This window comes from Pteronotus mesoamericanus, unplaced genomic scaffold (genome assembly GCF_021234165.1).
Source record: "Pteronotus mesoamericanus isolate MK-2021 breed Mesoamerican mustached bat unplaced genomic scaffold, CSHL_Meso_final contig_90, whole genome shotgun sequence".
NCBI lineage: Eukaryota > Metazoa > Chordata > Mammalia > Chiroptera > Mormoopidae > Pteronotus > Pteronotus mesoamericanus.
The window spans coordinates 153,438-171,342 of record NW_026555277.1 but is presented as its reverse complement, the minus strand read 5'-3'; the positions used below and the strand labels follow the sequence as shown (position 1 = coordinate 171,342).

Below are 17,905 nucleotides of genomic sequence, written 5' to 3'. Positions count from 1 at the left end.
TTCATCCCCACCCCATGCAAGCTCTGCACCCTCTTGGAAGGTTGGGGCTGCTGAAGACAGTGGGCTCACAGGTTGTTTTTGGTGTCTTTGTTCAAACAAGGAGACTACAGGGGTCTGGCTCTGCTCTTACTGGAAGACCTCGTCCCTGGCCTTCCAGGTCCTGATTGTCCCTCCTTGTCCTCCATTCCTGCTGCCACACATCCTGATGGCTGAAGACCAACACTATGGGGCTATAGAAAGGGAAAGACCCTATAGGGCAGCATGTGTTAGTTAATTTCACTTCTCTTTTCCCCATTTGGGTGGAGCCTTTCACGGTGAGTCTGTTACACACTTCCTGCTCAGAGCTGGGCAGTCGCACTGAAACCAGGCAGAGGACACCGGAGGGATCAGAGGCCCAGGCAGGGCCCGGGGCAGCACGATGGCCACACCAGGCAGTGACCTCAGCACCAGGTCAGTCTCTGTCTTCCTTTTTCTTCCTCTCTGGCTGAGCAGCATGCTGCTTTAGTGCCTGTCTTTGGACACTCCTCTAAACCTGGACCTTAGTCCAGGTGTACAAGAACACTCACGTGCAGTGTAATGAAATGCAGGACTACGTAGTGATGAAATCAGATCTTTAACCTGCAGAGGGACGGTCGCCGGTGTGAGTGCAGCTTCCACTTCCCACAGGACCCTTGTCTCATACCTACTGCTCCGCTGGAGGGCCACCTGGACTGGATTGTGCTTCCTGAGGTTTTGAGGCAGTGATTTGTTATCTTCTCATGACCTTTGAACCCCCTTTGTCCCTCAGACCCCCTCTACATTCACCTAGGTCATTTCAAAGAGGGTACTTTAGAAAACATAAAATTCAGGGTAAACACCTGAGTTTTCAAATCTGGGTGCCTTGGTCTCCTACCTGACCCGGGGACGGGTCAGCACCGGGCCTGTTCCCATCTCAGGCTGGGGGTCTGGCTCTCCCTCCAGGGGTCTTCATCTAAGGGAGTCAGAGGAAGAGGAAGGACCAACGTGACAAAGAACAGCACGGGCTGGTGTCATTTGTACTTTCATTTTCTGCTCTGGAAAGGTTTATATTTGGCAAGGAAAAGGCTAGAAATATTTTCACATTAATCACCCTGTAGATCTATCTCATTCTTTTTAAAGGCTGCGCACTACTGCATGGAATCCATACACCAATATTTTTATACCAACAAGCTCTGAAATATAATTTTATATTTCTTTATGTTTTTGCATGTATCCACATGTTTGACTAGTTTCAAAAACCAAAGTGTGAAATTGTTGAGAGTAATAATGCTCTATGTTTATACAGTAGATCCTGCTAAATTGCTTTTTGTTGTTGTTACGGCTGAATCACTCTGTTCTCCAACCACTGGCATCTCTCCACTCCCAGACTTCAGAAAGGAGCTGGACACAGGGGTGCAGCCTGTTAATTTGCTTTCTCTGACTACAGGGGAAGTTGAACAGGTTTTCCTGTTTACCATCCATTTACATTGTTCCTTCTCTGAATTGTTGGTTTATTTTTGGCCAATGTTATTAAGACGATTGTCCTTCCTTCAGTGATAATGGAGGGTTTGCTACTTTAGAAATACATTTTTCTTGTCTTTAACTTTATTTATGGTGACTTCTATCATATTAAAGCTTGAAATTTAGAGTATACAATTATAGTATTAATTTTATAAGATGGATTCACTATGATTATTATAAATAAATAAAAGCGATACAGAAAGTTACTGGTGAATTCCATGCAGCTCCATTTAAACACAGTTCTTGTGTACTATAAGGTGGCAGATTCAATTTCACCTCTATTTCAGGGATACTTCTTTCTCCAATATGTTTGAAAACTTCTTATTTTTCAAACTTCGGGCAAACTTATTCTTTCATTGATGCAACTTAGCCCTCACAGCTTTATCTGCCCCCTAAACTTTTATTCCTTTAGTTTTTCATTTTGTGTTCATAATGGTTGTCTCAAATTTTTCCTCCATGACAATCATCTAATTTTAGCTTTTTTTGTTTCTTATAATTTTGTATTTGAAAGAATTAATTGTGTTTGTTTTTGAGAGGGGTCTAAATTTCCTTCCATAGCTCTGCAAGCTCAACTTTACACCACCTTTTGTTGCTAAATCAGCCCATCTTCACACTGTCGCCTAATTTATGCAGGTGTTTGTGTGACACTCAGTGCCTTGGGGACAGCCTCCGTGACCCCTGGGTGTCCCTCCAGGTTGACCCTGTCTGCAGGTTGGTGTCTGTCCTTCACTTTCTTTCTCACCTGCCTGCGTGGCTGTACCGTCCATTTCTCTCAGGCTTGCCCTCGGCACCGTCCTCACCTGGGTGAACTTTTTTTACATCTCCTGTCTTTCTGAGACTGAATTTCCTGGCATCTAATACATAGTTAGAAGGCCTTATCCTTTCCCTCATCCGTTTTTCTGAGGTGCCACCCTTGGCTAACCACCCTCGTGCCCTCTGCTCTGCCCCGCTGCCCCGTCCAGTGCCCAGCGCCCACATGCGCAGGGTCTGCTCTGCGCTCTCTCCCTGCCACTGGCCTAGGAGAGCCTCTCCTTGTGCCGGACTGACTGTCATCGTGACGGCAGCTTCATGTGAGCGCGCGACAGCTGGCAGAGTTCGTCTTCCCATCCCCTCCTTCTTCAAAGGGTCCTGGCCCTTTGCATGTCCAAACCAGCTTGTCCAAACGTTGTTGGGACTTATTTTAGGATGGTAGTGAATCTGTGGATCGATTGGAAGAGAATTGATGTCTTTATAATATTGAGTTTTCTATCTCATTAATATGGTAAATGTATACTATTAATAAAAAAATTATTTGCTAATAAAATTTATTATAGCTTTCTCACTAGAGGTTTTATAATCATTCTGCTATATTTATTCATAGACACTTTATGCTCCTAAATATGCATAATTTAAAATCAACTTTCAGGCTGCCTGCTACTAAGATATAAATGTAAATTAAACTTTGCTACTTTCTGATTTTAATAACTTACAATGATATATATAAATTTACATAATGTACACCTAATGACAACTTTGTTTCCTTGTAATCTTTACACTTACTTTTTTCCTTGCTGGCCAGGACTTCCAGTACTCTGGGGAATATAAATAATGACAGTGATCATCTGCATCTTGAGCTCAGGCCCAAAGGGAAAGTCTTTCTCATTGTACCATTATGGTTGATGTTTGCGGTAGCTTTCCTTTTTTAATATGGAAACTTGCATGGATTTAAAAAGCATATCTGATGTTTTCAGTGTATGAGGTGTTCCTGGCCCTGTTTTCTACACTCTCTGCTGTTCTCACTCCCAAAGATTTTTTAAATAAACTTTTTCTGGGAATAATTTTATGTTTGTAGAAAAGTTGTAAACATGCTATACGAATTTCTGTACACTGCACATCCAGTTTCACTTCCTGTGATGTTATGCTGTTATACTACTGAAGTACACTTACCAAAACTGGCACACCCACATTGCTACATCTGTGGAACCTAAATGGCAGACTTTTTAAATTTTAACTCTTCCTCCATTAAAGTCTTCAATGAGTTCCAGGGTTGACTCCATCATACCACGTTGCCTTCAGCCATCTGGTCACCTCTTCTATCTGGTCTGTGACAGTTTCTCAGTTTCTCTTTTTTTCCTCATGACCCTGATAGTTGGAAAAGTACTGGTCAGGCATTTTGTAAAATGTTCTTCAATTTTGGTCCATCTTGATTTTTTTTAGACTGGGGGTATGGGTTTTCTGAAAGAATTCCCTGAGGAGACGTGCCGTTCTCATCACTTTTATCAGGGGAGACGTCAGCCTGACTTATCACCAGGGATGTTCACCTTGATCATTCGGTTAAGGCGGTGATTGCCAGGTTTCTTTTATTAATTTGCTTTTTTTTTTCTTTCCAAACTTATTCACAAAGATTGTTTTGCTTATTTTGCTGGTTGTCTGGCTGAATTCTCAACTGTATTTGAAAAACTTACTAATGGGAAAAATTTAGGCCTGCAGTGAAGGCATGAACCTTGTGAAAGGATTTCTTTTGCTACGTCCTGGTACCTGAGGGCACAAGTCCTCCATTCTTCTCGTCTGCATTCCCATTAGACTCTCCATCCCATGTGGACGAGGTTTTGTTTCTATTCCTCACACATGAAGGTGTCAAACCCGATCCAGAAATGCCTTGAAGTCAAAAGTGGTTTCTGTGCTCAAATAACTCCCTGGTTTCTTTTTCCCTTTTACATCACATAATAAATCCTTAGTGTTTTCGTTTCCGAAATGGTTAATAACATTTAAAGGTTTTTTCCAACTTTCAAGTTTTATCAACAGAAAGTTATACTGCACTTGCAAGTTGAGGACACTGAGGTTTCTAAAACTCTCCCAACCACACCAGAAACCTATGGCCATTGACTGATGGGGTCATTGATTTGCTGTCATTTCTCATATTATGGCTTTAAATTTGGTTGCAGCTCATGAAGTTTTTCTCTGATTATTTCTAAGATTTTTCTCTTAGCATTTTACTGTGCTATGTTCAGACTTGTTTTTTGTTTTGTTTCATTTTGAATTTTTTGGGGGGTCTCAGAGTTTCTTAAATTCGTGAGTCGATGTATTTCATCCATGTTGGAAAGTCCTCAGACAGTGCTCTTCAAATATTTCTTCTGCCCTTCCCCCAACTCCCTCCCCTCCCTTTGTAGTACTCACAAGATACGTTACACCTCCTGGCTCTGTGTCACATATCCCTCATGCTCATTTTTTAATTTTTCCATTTTTAAAATTACTGGGCTTCAGTTGATTTCTTTGGTTGATCTGACAATCATCCAGCTTGCTAATTAATTTTTCCTTGTTTATAATCCAATCTTCTGCTAAATTGTTCCATTGAATTTAATTTAATACATTGTATTATTCAACTCTAAAATTCATTGGTTATTTTCTGTGCTTTTCAATTCACTGATGAATTTGCCCAACTTTCTATTTTCTGCATTTTCCTGTGCATTTTAGTCATCGTTTTTGTGTGCTCACTTCAAACTCGGGATCACCTGGGTATCTGCTTCTATTATGTCTTTTTACTGTTTGTTTCATCCTATAGACATAGAGGCTCCAGATTTTGTTATCTTCCTCATGTGAGCAGTTCCCCTTTCCTCTGCTAGGCAGGTAATGTTAAGAGGTTGATTATCTGGAGCAAATTAGGGCTATTAGAAGTCAAGGTGGGTTTGTATTTTTAATAAATTTTAATATACCTTTGGTGTGTCGTGATCCCAGATGAGAAAATCCAGGGCTTTTAGCTGAGAGACTGCACTCAAGTATTATTCTCTGCTTTTCAAATGTTTGTCATATTTTCAGTCAGTTGCTTCATATAGCTTTAGAACTGAGAAATGTTCTTGAGGGGAAAAAAACAATTGAGAGCTAAGTTTTCTGAAGTCTCTAGTTTTGCACTCCAACACATGATGACCATCAAGAGTTTTTCTAGTTTCTTCATCCTCCAGACATAGCCCTCTGCCTGTACCAAGACCATATTCTCAGCCTCTAGTCGTGCCCAGAATTGACATGTGTTCTCAGAGGAAGGAGTGACTTCGGTCTCTGTTGTCGGACCACCAGTCCCTTCGGGGTTTTTAACTCTCTAATGTCTCCGGATCTCATCATACTCATCATGGCCATTTCCAAATGGTGAGCCTTCAGGCACTTTTACTCTGCTTTTCAGAGACATTTGACATGGTTTCTATAGCATCTTGGCCTGAAGAACTTCACTGTATATCCTGAGGGGGCACTGACTGAGGCCACTCACTTTCACTTCTGTGACCAAGAAAAGCTCTTCTGTCTTCCCGGGTATCAGCAGAACTCCTTGTCTTTGGCCAAGCCCAGATTCTCTGTGTTCTGGGACTAAGCCTTTCACTTGCTTAATGGTGTCTTTTAAAGCATAAAAGATTAAATATTTTGAATTTGAATTTATCAATATTTTTCTTTTATGGATCAAGATTTGGTGTTAGAGCTACCTTTGGTCTATAACCCAAGTCACAAAGGTTTTCTCCTACATATTCTTTTTTTAAGTACATTTTAAAGGTGATGCTATCACAGTTATCTCATTTTTTCTTGCCTTTGTCCCCTCCTTTCCTATACCCCCCCTCCCTCCAACATTGCCCCCACTTAGTTCATGTCCATGGGTTGTACATATAAGTTCTTTGGCTTTTCCATTTCCTATACTGTCCTTAACCTCCTCCTGTCTATTTTGGGCCTAGCAACTATACTTCTTATTCCCCATACCTTTTCCCCATTCTCTGCCCCCAAATGATCTCCATTTCTGTGATTCTGTTCCTGTTCTAGTTGTTTGCTTAATTCGTGTTTGTTTTTAGGTTCTGCTGTTGATAGTTGTGAGTTTGTTCATAGTTTTTTATCTTTTTCATGTATAATTCCCTTTAACATTTCATATAATAAGAGGTTAGTGATGATCTCCTTTAACTTTTCTTTATCTTGGAAGCACTTTATCTGTCTTCCCATTCTAAATGGTAGCATTGATAAATAGAGTAATCTTGATTGAAAAGATCCTTGCCTTTCATATCTTTGAATACTTCCGTCAAGCCCCTTCTTGCCTATAATGTTTCTTTTGAGAAATCAGCTGATAGTCTTATGGGAACTCCTTTGTAGATAACTATCTCCTTTTCTCTTGGTGCTTTTAAGTTTCTCTCCTTATCTTTAACTTGGGTAATTTAATTATGATGTGTCTTCGTGTGTTTCTCCTTGGATTCAACTTCTTTGGGACTCTCTGAGCATTCCGGGACTTGCATGTGTATTTCCTTTGCCAGATTGGGGAGGTTTTCCTTCATTCCTTTTTCAAATAGGTTTCCAATTTCTTGCTCTTCCTCTTCTCTTTCTGGCACTCCTATTATTTGGATATTGGGACATTTAAAGTTGTCCCAGAGGTTCTTAAGCTCTCCTCATTTTTTTGAAATCTTGTTTCTTCATTGTGTTCTCGCTGAATGTTTATTTTTTCCTTCTGTTGCAAATCATTGATTTGAGTCCTGGTTCCCTTTCCTTCACTGTTGGTTCCCTGTATATTTTTATTTATTTCACTTTGTATACCTTTCACTTATTCCTTATTTTATGACGATACTAAATTCTTTCTTTGAACATCCTGATTACCAGGATTTTGAACTTGTCATCTGGTAGACTGGCTATCTCCTCGTCACTTAGTTACCTTTCTGGAGTTTTGATCTGTTCTTTCATTTGAGCCACATTTCTTTGTGTCAGCATCCCTATTATATTGTAAGGAGCGGGACCTTAGGTATTTGTCAGGGCGGAGCAATCCAGTTCTCTGCATTGTGGCACAGTCTGGATGAATGTTTCTTCTCTAACTCCTTGGTTGTTAGGCTTCTGCACAGTTCAATTTTCTGGCAGTTCTGGTTGTATTTTGCTTTTAAATTGGTGGTTGTCCTTCTTTTGGTTGTGCGAGGAAGTGAAGCATATCTACCTATGTCTCCACCTTGGTGGGAAGACGAGATAATTCTTTTCTCCTACATTTCTTCAAAAACTGCTATCAATTTCACTTTTTTCACAGGAACAGCTACATAATTTGTTACATTCAGTAAAATATTAAAGTGGATAACCCTTGTTCATAAATCATGAAGAATTTTAAAACCATGAAAGTAGAGCATTAGAGTAAGCACAGGGCTGTGTGGGGCTGCACTGATGCATGTCTGTGAGCTTGGCTCTGTTCTGACATTCAGGTCTATGATCTATTTTGAGTTGATTCTTTGTGTAGTGTGAGGTGAAAATACAAATTAATCTTTATATATGTGGGTATCCAATTGTCTCAGCACCATTTGTTGAGAAGGTTATTTTTCCTCGTTGAATTGCCTTGGCACTGTGTTGAAAATCAACTAACAAAAAAATGCAGGTGTTTATTTCTGTACTCTCAGTTCTTTTCCATTGATCTGTATGTCCATTTTAATGCCAGTACGATAAGTGTCTTCATTACTGTAACTTCATAATAAGTGAAGTTAGAGAGATAGGTACTCTAACTTTGCTCTTCTTTATGATAATTGTTGTGGCTACTCTGGGTCCTTCACATTTCCACATAAATCTTAATATAAGTTTCTCAGTTTCTGTAAAAAGGCCTGCTGGAATTATGATAGAAATTGCATTAAATCTATAGATCTATTTGGGGAGAATTGTTAACATAAAAATATTGAGTTTTCCAATCTAAAATATTTAATGTCTCTATTTATTTAGACCTTTAATTTTTCTACACAATGGTTTATAGTTTCCAGCATAAGTCTTGCATTCCATTTGTTTAATTTCTTTCTAAAAACTTTATTCTTTTGCCTACATTTATTTTTAATTTGAGACCCCGACTCTTAAAATTTTATGTTTCCTGGTTCTTTAAAGAACAATGTTATTTTATAAGCTGTGGGATATTAAATATACTTAGAAACTTGTTCTGTTGGATCTGTTATTTCTCTTTCCTCTGATGTTACCAAAAAATGTTGAAAGAAAGATCTGAAGGGCCCTGGGTGTAACCTGACACTCTTCATTAAGCCAATGTTAATAGCTTCGAGTGTAGCATTCCACACATTTTCTAACATTTGATTCAAATCTTACACATAAGATTTTATTATGTTGATTTATATGAAAATAAGGTCATAATATCTTAATCTGTACTTGATGTTTTTATTCACCAATAAAACTATGATCATCCATCTAAATTAGTAAAAATAAATAAGTATGTAACATTCCACTGGTATAGATTTTCTCTAATATATTCAACCCTTATCCAAATGGAAAATCAGAATGTTTTCAGGTTTGGTTGTCACATTAAGTTTTTATTGTTGGTTTTTGCTACTGAAACAATGCTTCAAAATGCTTTGTACCTATGGTGTCTAATCAAAAAATATTTATTTGTGCCTTGCATGTCTGGTATTCAAGAAAATCAATAGACAAAACAGATGAAAATCTCTGTCTTAATGGCATACATGTATTTAGGGGAAAGAATGAAAATAAGAAAATAAATACTAAATAAAATATAGAAATAATTAATTTAGTATGTAAGAAAGGGATGAGATACGGTAAAAAAAAAAAAGAAGAAGAAGAAGAAGAGAGAGCTAGATTAGGGGATGGGGGTGTGTGGACAGGGTGAAGGGACTGTGGTTTTGATTTCAAGTAAGTTGGTCAAAGCAGGTCTCATTGAGAAGGTGACATGGAACAAGAAAGGACCTTAAGGAGATGAGGCAGTGAGTCCACGACATGGACAATGAACATGCTATGCAGGGGCAACAACCAGAACCAAGTTTCTAGGCCTGAAATGTGCCCTGTACAGTCAAGGAACAGCAGAGAGGCAGGTTTGGCCAGAGGAAGTGAGCTAGGGGAGAGGGGAGAAGGGCTGGGTTATTTCAGGCCCCTTGAGTACTGTAAGAACGTGTTTTACTTCTGGGAGAAATGGGGCACTGCTGAACGTTCTGAATTCTAGTTTCTATAAGATATACACTGGTGTTTTTGTTCCCATAGGATAGTTCCCAAAGTGGGTCTGACTGCTGGACCAATATGGAGCGTATCTTAAAATTTATTGCCACATCTTTCCTGAAAAGTCTGTAGCAGTTCCTGCTCATACCAGCAATGAGTGGCTGCTTCTCTGAATCTTCTCCCATGGTGCATTGCCACTCATGAAATCGTTCTTTGCCAATCTAATGGGGAAAAATGATTTCTCTTTGATGTTTATCTTGTCTGTATGCATATATTTATTGGACATTTTAGTTTTCTCTTCCCTAAATTGCCTGTTCAGGTCCATTTTCTTTGGCATCAAACATAAGTCATATTTTATGAACAAACAAGCAAAATAGATCCAACCCACAGGAGAGGCTGGGGCTGGGTTGGGGGGTAGAATTGAGCAAAAAAAGAAAATAAAGAGAAAGAACTCATGCAGGGGGAAGGGAGGTGAGTTATAGGGTGGATACGTGGTGATGGATGGAGGTGTGACTTGTTAAGGTCTTAACTTTCAGGTGATTATGAATATATGCAAGTATATTCCTGTTGTGTTAGAAACAGTATTTATTTTCAATATGTCCTTGCAAATAAAGTCTGTTAGTTTCATATTCCTGTTTATTAATTCATGTCTCTTGGCAAATTCTTTCTTTACTTCTTAAGGATTTTAGTCAGGTCTCCAGGGTTTCTCTGTATGTAACTACACAGCATACAATGCATCTTACTTAGTATTCATACCAATGACTGCATTTTCTTATCCTATTTCATTAGCTTATATACACAGGGATGGAAAAAGTAGGTTTGTGAGTACAAAAAACAGATTTTATTCTTGTATTATTATTAATTATTATGGATTATGTACTACATATTTATTATCATATTATTTTCCATATGAACCACTGTAAACCTACTTTTGCCTATCACTCTATGTGTGTGTATATACATATCTATACACCTTTTTTTAATTGAATGACTATCATTTTAATGTTTAATGTAGTATTTTTACTGCTATTTTTAGAGACTTTATATTGTGCCAGCCTTCATCTACATCACATACTTTTCCTAAAAATAGCTGCTAGGTGTTTTTGAATTCCCTTTTAAAATTATTTACAGATAAAATTATGTACTTCTCTTCTACTTTTGTATATTGTTGTAATAAACTATATAAAGAGGTTTCCAATATTCAGCCATCTTTGCTCAATCTCAGTCTATTAGTTTCTTTTTTTCTTCTTTTTCAAAATAGCCTCTAACTGCAAGTTCCATTTTGTCTCTTACGTAACAGAGTGCTTTTGTTTTGTTTTATAAACTCTCTCGGTGCTTTTATTCCCCCACATACAGTCTGTTTAGCTTCTACTAATTATAACTTTTTGAGACTTCTTTTTTGACCAAGATTATGGCTTGTATTAATATACATTTCAAGGATGTTGGGAAAAAAATGTGTTCTCTGTTTTTAGGACAGAAGATTAAATAATATCTTCCTTGGTAATTTCTTCAGAGCCTATATATATATATTTCATTTTTAAAGATTTTAGAGGGAAGAGAAGGGAGGGAGAAAAAGCGGTAGAGAAACATGGGTGTGAGAGGGAAACATCCATCTGTTGCCTCTCATATGCAGTTGACTGGGGGCCATACCTGCATGTGCCCTGATTGAGAATTGAATGTGCAACATTTTGATGTGTGGCTGATGCTCCAACCCACAGAGCCACCTGGCCAACAGTGGCATTTTAATAAGAAAGGACACGAATGCTTTTCTCCAGTCTTCAATCTTTAACCAGAAACTTGTTTGTTACAAAATTTGATGTAATAATATAACATTATTGTCCCTGATGCATATTAGATACTGGGAAGAAAGAGTAATTTTCTTCTGGTTTGAAAAAGGAAGCTTACGGGTCTTCATGACTTTTAGGAACACAAAATGCCAATCGAAACATTATTATCAGAGAAATAAAATGACCAACTAAGAAGCAGAATTACGGACTCAGATTTGTAACTACTTTCACAGGAAAGAGCATTCAGAGCTGCTTTTAGGCATTCCTGAAATTCAGAAGCCTAAAACAATTCATTATATACAATAATAGCACAGACATATATATTGGCACAAAGCAGAATTCCCAGGAGAAACCAATGTCTTGTAAAATATCATTTTCTGATATTCTTGTAAATTATCAGTTTGTGCCTTTTCATATCATTATTAAACCACATCTTACAATTTCTAAAGTAGTTTTATAATTCAGGTTGTTATTTCTCTTAACTCCGTGAGAGAGGGTGCACCTTGCCTTTATATTTTTGATATTGGTTCCTCTTAGTCATCAATTAAGATGCATTTTTAAGCTTAGATTATATTGTTATTCCATTGTTTCTTATTCCTCTGTGGATGATCTGTTTAGTCCATTTCACATTTGTACAAATTAAAATACTTAAGAAAAAAGCCTAGGTATGTTTGGACAAAATAACTTGAGACTTCTCGCCAAGATGATGGTGTAGGCAGATGTGTTTTGCCCCTTCGCTCAACCACATCACAATTACATCTAAAATAGAGAAGAACCATACTCAGTACTGTCCATAGTCAAGTTAAATGGGAGTCTGACAACTACAGAATTAAAGAAACCTCATCCATCCAGACTGGTAGGACAGGTGCAAAAAGGAATGGGTTGGTCCCTCACCCACATGTGGTGGATAAAAACTCAGGAGGGATATCTCAGGAGTGAGGAGTCCCAGTCCCATACAAAGCCCCGCACCGAAGCCCAGGACTCAAGTGCCAGGAAGAGAAGTGCCCACACCTCCTTCTGCAAAGCCCAGCAGCAGTTGAGTTGATGAAAGAAACTGCTAGAGCCCTGAGTGGTTTCTCTTAAAGAACCCACACAAGGACTCAGCTTCTCAGACTCACTCCCTCAGCTCCAGCACCAGTGGCATAAATGGAGGAACTAAAGTATCTGCCATCAAGGCAAGCAGAGACAATTGTCCCTTTTCTAAACCCTACCCACACAGAACCAGCAAGCTGGTGCCATATCTGAGACTCCACCAACCTGGCTAACATTGTTTGACCCCCTTTGGAGACTCCCGGTGACCCTTCCCCACCCAATTTAGAGGCACAGCCAAGATGATCTTCCATATGAGTGGCTGGTCGTGGCTCATGCTTCACAACTTCCTCAGTCCTCCCAAAGAAGCGACAGCTGGCCTCAGTGAGCCCCAGGCCCAACACTAGCAACAGCCAGCCTGGATTCACAGCTCGGCTTTGCCTGGGAATCTCCAAGCCCAGCACACGTAGTAGCCATCTCAGATTGCTTTACAGCTTAAGCAGGGTGGCCCTAGGAAAAACACAAGTGGGCCCTGACCGTGGCCTGCACCACCAGGAAACCCCAGGGCCAGCGCACCCAGTGGAGAGCGACAGACCACTTGGAGGACCACCACTCTGCCTCTGCACAGCTGATCCTCCATGGGAGGTGGAGGTTGTTGGTCAGTGGTCATAGCCAACCCTTGCAACTGACTGGTCTGGGTAAATCCCTCCAGTTGACTTGCCAACTAACAAAGGCTCAACTACATGAGGAGGGTATACTCAGGCCCCACTACAGTGCACCTCGAGTACCCTGCTCAGAGGGTAGGGGAGGCTGTGCCACTGGACCCTATAGGACGCTTAGTACATTAGGCAACACTACAAAGACACCGAGTCTAAGCAGCTCTACCTAATGCTTAAAAACAAACACAGGGAGGTTGCCAAAACAAGGAGAACATGGCCCAAAAGAAAGAACAGATCAAAACTCCAGAAAAAGAGCTAAACAAAATGGAGATGAGTAATCTATTTGATGCAAAGTTGAAAACACTGGTTATAAAGATGCTCAAGTAACGTAGTGAGGACATCAATGGTTGAAAGAAAAATCCAGTCAGAAATAAAGGATATACTAATTGAAATAAACAACAATTTACAGGGAAACAGCAATCATGTGGATGAAGCTGAGAGTCAAATCAATGATTTGGAACATAAGGAAGCAAAAAGCAGCCAATCAAACAACAAACAATCAAGAAGAAAAAAGAATCGAAAACAACAAGGATAGTAAAAGCAGCCTCTGGGACAACTTGAAGAGGTTCCAACATTCACATCAAAGGGGTGCCAGAAGGAGAAGAGAAAGAGCAATAAATTAGAAATGTATTTGAAAAAATAATGAATGAAAACTTCCTTAATTTAGTGAAGGAAATAGACACGCAGTCCAAGGAGCACAGAGAATCCCAAATAAGACGGACACAAAGAGGCCCACTCCAAGACACATGACAATTAAAATGCCAAAGGTTAAAGATAAAGAGAGAACCTTAAAAGCAGCAAAACCCAAATGCTGGAAGCAACCTAAGTACCCATACGTAAAGGAGTAAATCAGACAACTATGGTACATTTACACAATGGAATACTATGCAGCAGAAAGAAAGAAAGAAAGAAGTACTACACTTCACGACAGCATGGATGGAACTGGAGAGCATTATGCTAAGTGAAATAAGTCAGGTGGTAAAAGACAAATAGGATATGACCTCACCTATAAGTGGAACCTAACCAACACGACAAACAAGTAAGCAAAATATAACCTGAGATATTGCAATAAAGAACAAACTGACAGTAACCAGAGGAGAGGGTGGATGGGAATAATGGGGGAAAGAAGGGGAACGGTCATCAAGGAACATGTATAAAACCCATGGACAAAGCCAAAGATTATTAGGATTGAGGATTGGAGATGGGGGCGGGTGGGCAAAAATGAAGAGAACTGTATTTGAACAACGATAAAAAAACAAAACAAAACAAAACAAGCACACAAGAGAAAAGCATTTAGTTACCTACAGGGGAGTTCCCATAAGACTGTCAGCTTATTTCTCAAAAGAAATCTTACAGCGTAGAGGGGATTAGCGAGAGTGATTCAAAGTCATGAAAAGTGGGGACCTACAGACACGATTGCCCTACCCAGCAAAGATATCATTTAGAATCGAAGGGCAGATAAATAGCTTCCAAGACAAAAAAAAAAAAAAAAAAAGACTCTAGCAGTTCATCATTACCAAACCATTTATATATGCAATGTGAAAGGGACTTATTTAAGAAAAAGAAGGTCAAAACTATGAACAATAAAATGGCAATAAATATATATCTATCAACAATTGAATCTAAAAAACAAACTAAGCAAACAAGAATCGAGACAGAACCATGGATAGAGAGAGCTTTTAGATAGTTGCCAGAGGGGAGAGGGTATGGCAGAATGGGTAAGAAGTTGCGGGGATTAAGGAAGACAAATAGGTAGTTACAGAATAGTCATCGGGATGTAAATTACAGTCTAGAAAGTGGAGTCAACAATGAACTAATGCGTGTGACCCATTGAAATGAACAATGGTTGGGGAATAGCCTGAGGGATTGGAGGGTGCTGGATGGAGGGGGGCAAAAGGGGAAAAATTAGGACATCTGTAGTAACATAACCAATAAAAAATGATTTGGAAGAAAAACAAATAAAAAGACAAAAAGACTTTCAACAGCATTGATAATGACAGACTGGAAGTTTTCATTACTATGTACGTCTTTCTTATCACCATGCTTCACTTTGCAGGAGCCGTGGCGATCGTTTCAATTCTATTTGTTCTAATCTGAACTCTCAACCCCTTATTTTATATAGGTTGGTTCTTCATAGCCTGTCCTTCATATATAAAATGTTACGGCATATAAAAACCTTGATGACCATTTTATCATGGAATCCTTTCTCCCTAGGATGTCTGCAGAAGAACAGGTCATATATAACACCGTTAAGGAGACTGCAGGCAAGCTCTTCAAAAAATATAAGGTGGACATTTCAGGTGCAATAAAAACAACATTTCCTTTCCTTGAACTTCTCCGGGATCGTGGATTCATCACCAATGAAATGTATGCTGTAAGTGACGTTTACTTTTTCACGGTCTGGTAAACCAGCCGCAAACTAAGTTATGCTTTGATATCCTGGAATCAAACGTCAGAGCACAATGGTGCACCTGGGGAGTCTGCTGTGAGTGGGGACCTTCTCGTGTGCTGCTGTGAGTGTTCCCATAAGGTCAGGAGGGAGGAGAGGAGCAGGCGTCGCTGTGGAAGGAGCAGGGCTCCGTGTGCCTCCTACGGCGTCTGGGGAATAGCCCTGCAGACAGGCTGGGTCCACAGTTGAATAATGTGTTGCAGGAGTCATACATACAATAGATTATATTAGAAAACAAAGTAATTTTAATGAATGGATGAATAAGCTTTATGATTTCATTTAATGAAATAATAATTGACACAACATTCCATTTCAATGAATATCAATTCAAGTATTTAGATGTGAGAGCATTAGAATTCACAGAGATTTAATGTCTTGTTAGGACAAATTTGGAAGTAAATGCTTGCTATTTTTTCTCCAAAATGTTCAGTTCCCTTTCCTATCTTTTTCTTTTCTGCTGGGATTTCCGGAGTCTTGGAATTTAGGTCAATTTTGGAAGAGATGTAGGTGGAGATGCAGAGATGCAAGGCTTCTCTTTCCCTGTGACTAGGCTTACTTTATGGCAAAGTCCACAGGAAGGGAAATCACCACCTGGTGGCTTCCCTGGGCCCTTCCAGGCCAAGTCGTACTGGGCAAGGGACAAGGGTTGTCCAGTCCCTAGAAAAGTAGCTCACCACCTGCTAAATCTGTTCCTAAAACATTTGGCCAGGCTCTGGAAGGGCTACACATCACTTAACGTGAACCCAATTTTGTTCTTCAAAATTGCTCCTTCTTCCACCTACTGTAAACAAGAGTAAGGAGATCAAATGGGTATATTCAAGAAGCAAGGGTTTAGTTGTTCCACTTAGTAGTCATACAAATATGGACAAATTCTAAAATTTTACATCAGAAGATACTCTTTCGGGAAATTGTAATACATTAACAACAAAATCACTTTCTAAGGCTCTTCCTCATTTATATTTTCCCATTCACTATGTTTTAAGGCGTCGCAAGTATGTTGCAAAACACGGCGTTCTATAGAAGAAATCTTATATGATCTTCTGAGTGAATTGGAGGAGACCTTTGACCTGCCCCTTCTGGATGCTTTGTTCAGCAAGGTCATCATGGAGAAGTATCCTGATTTAAAACACATTTACAGAATCTTCAGAAATGGTAATTAGGTTTGTTACCGACTTTTTGATATCCAGGACCAATGTTTTCCCACAGGTAAATACTGAGCTTCTACCATGTGTCACATACAGTGCTGAGCAGTGGGGCTACAGCGCTTAAGAAAACAGACCTATTATTCACTTCTCAAAGCTTATGATAGAATGGATACAGTACAACACCCACCGAGAGGTCTACTTAACCTGGCAGTTAGACTCACAGGGCAACCAAAGCCACAGTGGCATCAAATGTACTTAGAAGGACAAATGACAAGAAACATAACATCCCTAAAGGGCGGCATCAGTTGCTGTTTCTCTGTGGGACCCCCAGCAGGGGCCCACCCAGCAGCTCACTGAGTGGCCTACTACCTGCCTCGAGTGACAGCTTAGCTGTGGGTGCAAGATCCACCATGTCCCAGCCACACCGCGCCCATGGGAGCCAGTGTCTCATGTTACAACTCTGTAGTCATAACTTTCAGAGACTCCCATGAGGAACAGCCAAGTTATAAGAGTCAGTACATTGGAGGAAGACTAAAAATGGCTTATAGTTCATATCTAGTCCCTCCCGGGTCACATGCAATTTACCTACCTACTGTCACTGCTCATTTTTAACTCTAAGCTCAGTGTTGGCCTAGAAACACAGAAGAGAAACCACCTTCACCAGGTTTCCAGAGTAATGAGCAAGAAAGTTAACCCCTAGTCAAACTTGCTTTCAAAGAAGGAGAAAAGGTTTTATTAACGCATTCTCCACAACACATGTGGAAATCATTAAGCTTGTAATTTGAGGTGACGTCACTATTCTGGATGGGCACCTCTAATTGTCGTCTTCTCTTGCCCTCTCTTCAGAGATACCAAACATAAGCTGTTTCCTAGAAAATGGACCAGAAGAAAACCAGGAGAGATCTGGTATCCACCTAAGCATTGAACAAGGTGATTGCAACCAGATAAAAGCTGACTCTCATCTGCTAGGAGGAAAGGAGAAAGGGCGTCGGTCCCTGAGGCCTGAGTAAAGTTTGGGAAGCAGGGGAGAACTTCTGAGGTACAGGGAGGGGTGTATGCATGAGCATCGGACCAGAGATTAATCCTGGAGAAGTAGCCATGACAAGAGATCATGGGTCCATTAACCAAGACAAGGGGACAGACACTCAGATTGTCAGGAAAGCAGATTTGATGAGAATGCTGAGCTGCGAGTAACTGATTTAGAAAGACTGAGTAGGAGAAGATCCGTGTGAAGCTGTGAAGTGCTCGGAAATGTGGGCAGACTCAACATCACATAGGAGATCCTTGATGAAGACAGAAGGCAGGACTGATTTAAATGTGGGGGATGTTGTTTAAAAGCAGGAATATTCAGGG

At 39.8% G+C, this 17,905-nt stretch overlaps 1 protein-coding gene across 1 annotated transcript; it reads left to right on the top strand.

Annotated features, from left to right (window-relative positions):
- The first annotated feature begins 378 nt into the window (after nt 1-378).
- LOC129080573 (nuclear body protein SP140-like protein) lies at nt 379-17,562 on the top strand. The gene is made up of 4 exons (XM_054586109.1): nt 379-450; nt 15,173-15,332; nt 16,391-16,559; nt 17,399-17,562. The coding sequence occupies exons 1-4, from the start codon at nt 419-421 to the stop codon at nt 17,560-17,562; spliced, it is 525 nt and encodes a 174-aa protein (XP_054442084.1). The 5' UTR covers nt 379-418.
- Nucleotides 17,563-17,905: the final 343 nt, after the last annotated feature.

What these genes read in the sequence shown, in the direction of transcription:
- LOC129080573 (XM_054586109.1), top strand. Translation starts at nt 419, where the DNA reads ATGGCCACACCAGGCAGTGACCTCAGCACCAG. An exon ending in GGCAGTGACCTCAGCACCAG is followed by an intron (nt 451 to 15,172) that starts GTCAGTCTCTGT and finishes CTTTCTCCCTAG; the next exon opens with GATGTCTGCAGAAGAACAGG. An exon ending in TTACAGAATCTTCAGAAATG is followed by an intron (nt 16,560 to 17,398) that starts GTAATTAGGTTT and finishes CCCTCTCTTCAG; the next exon opens with AGATACCAAACATAAGCTGT.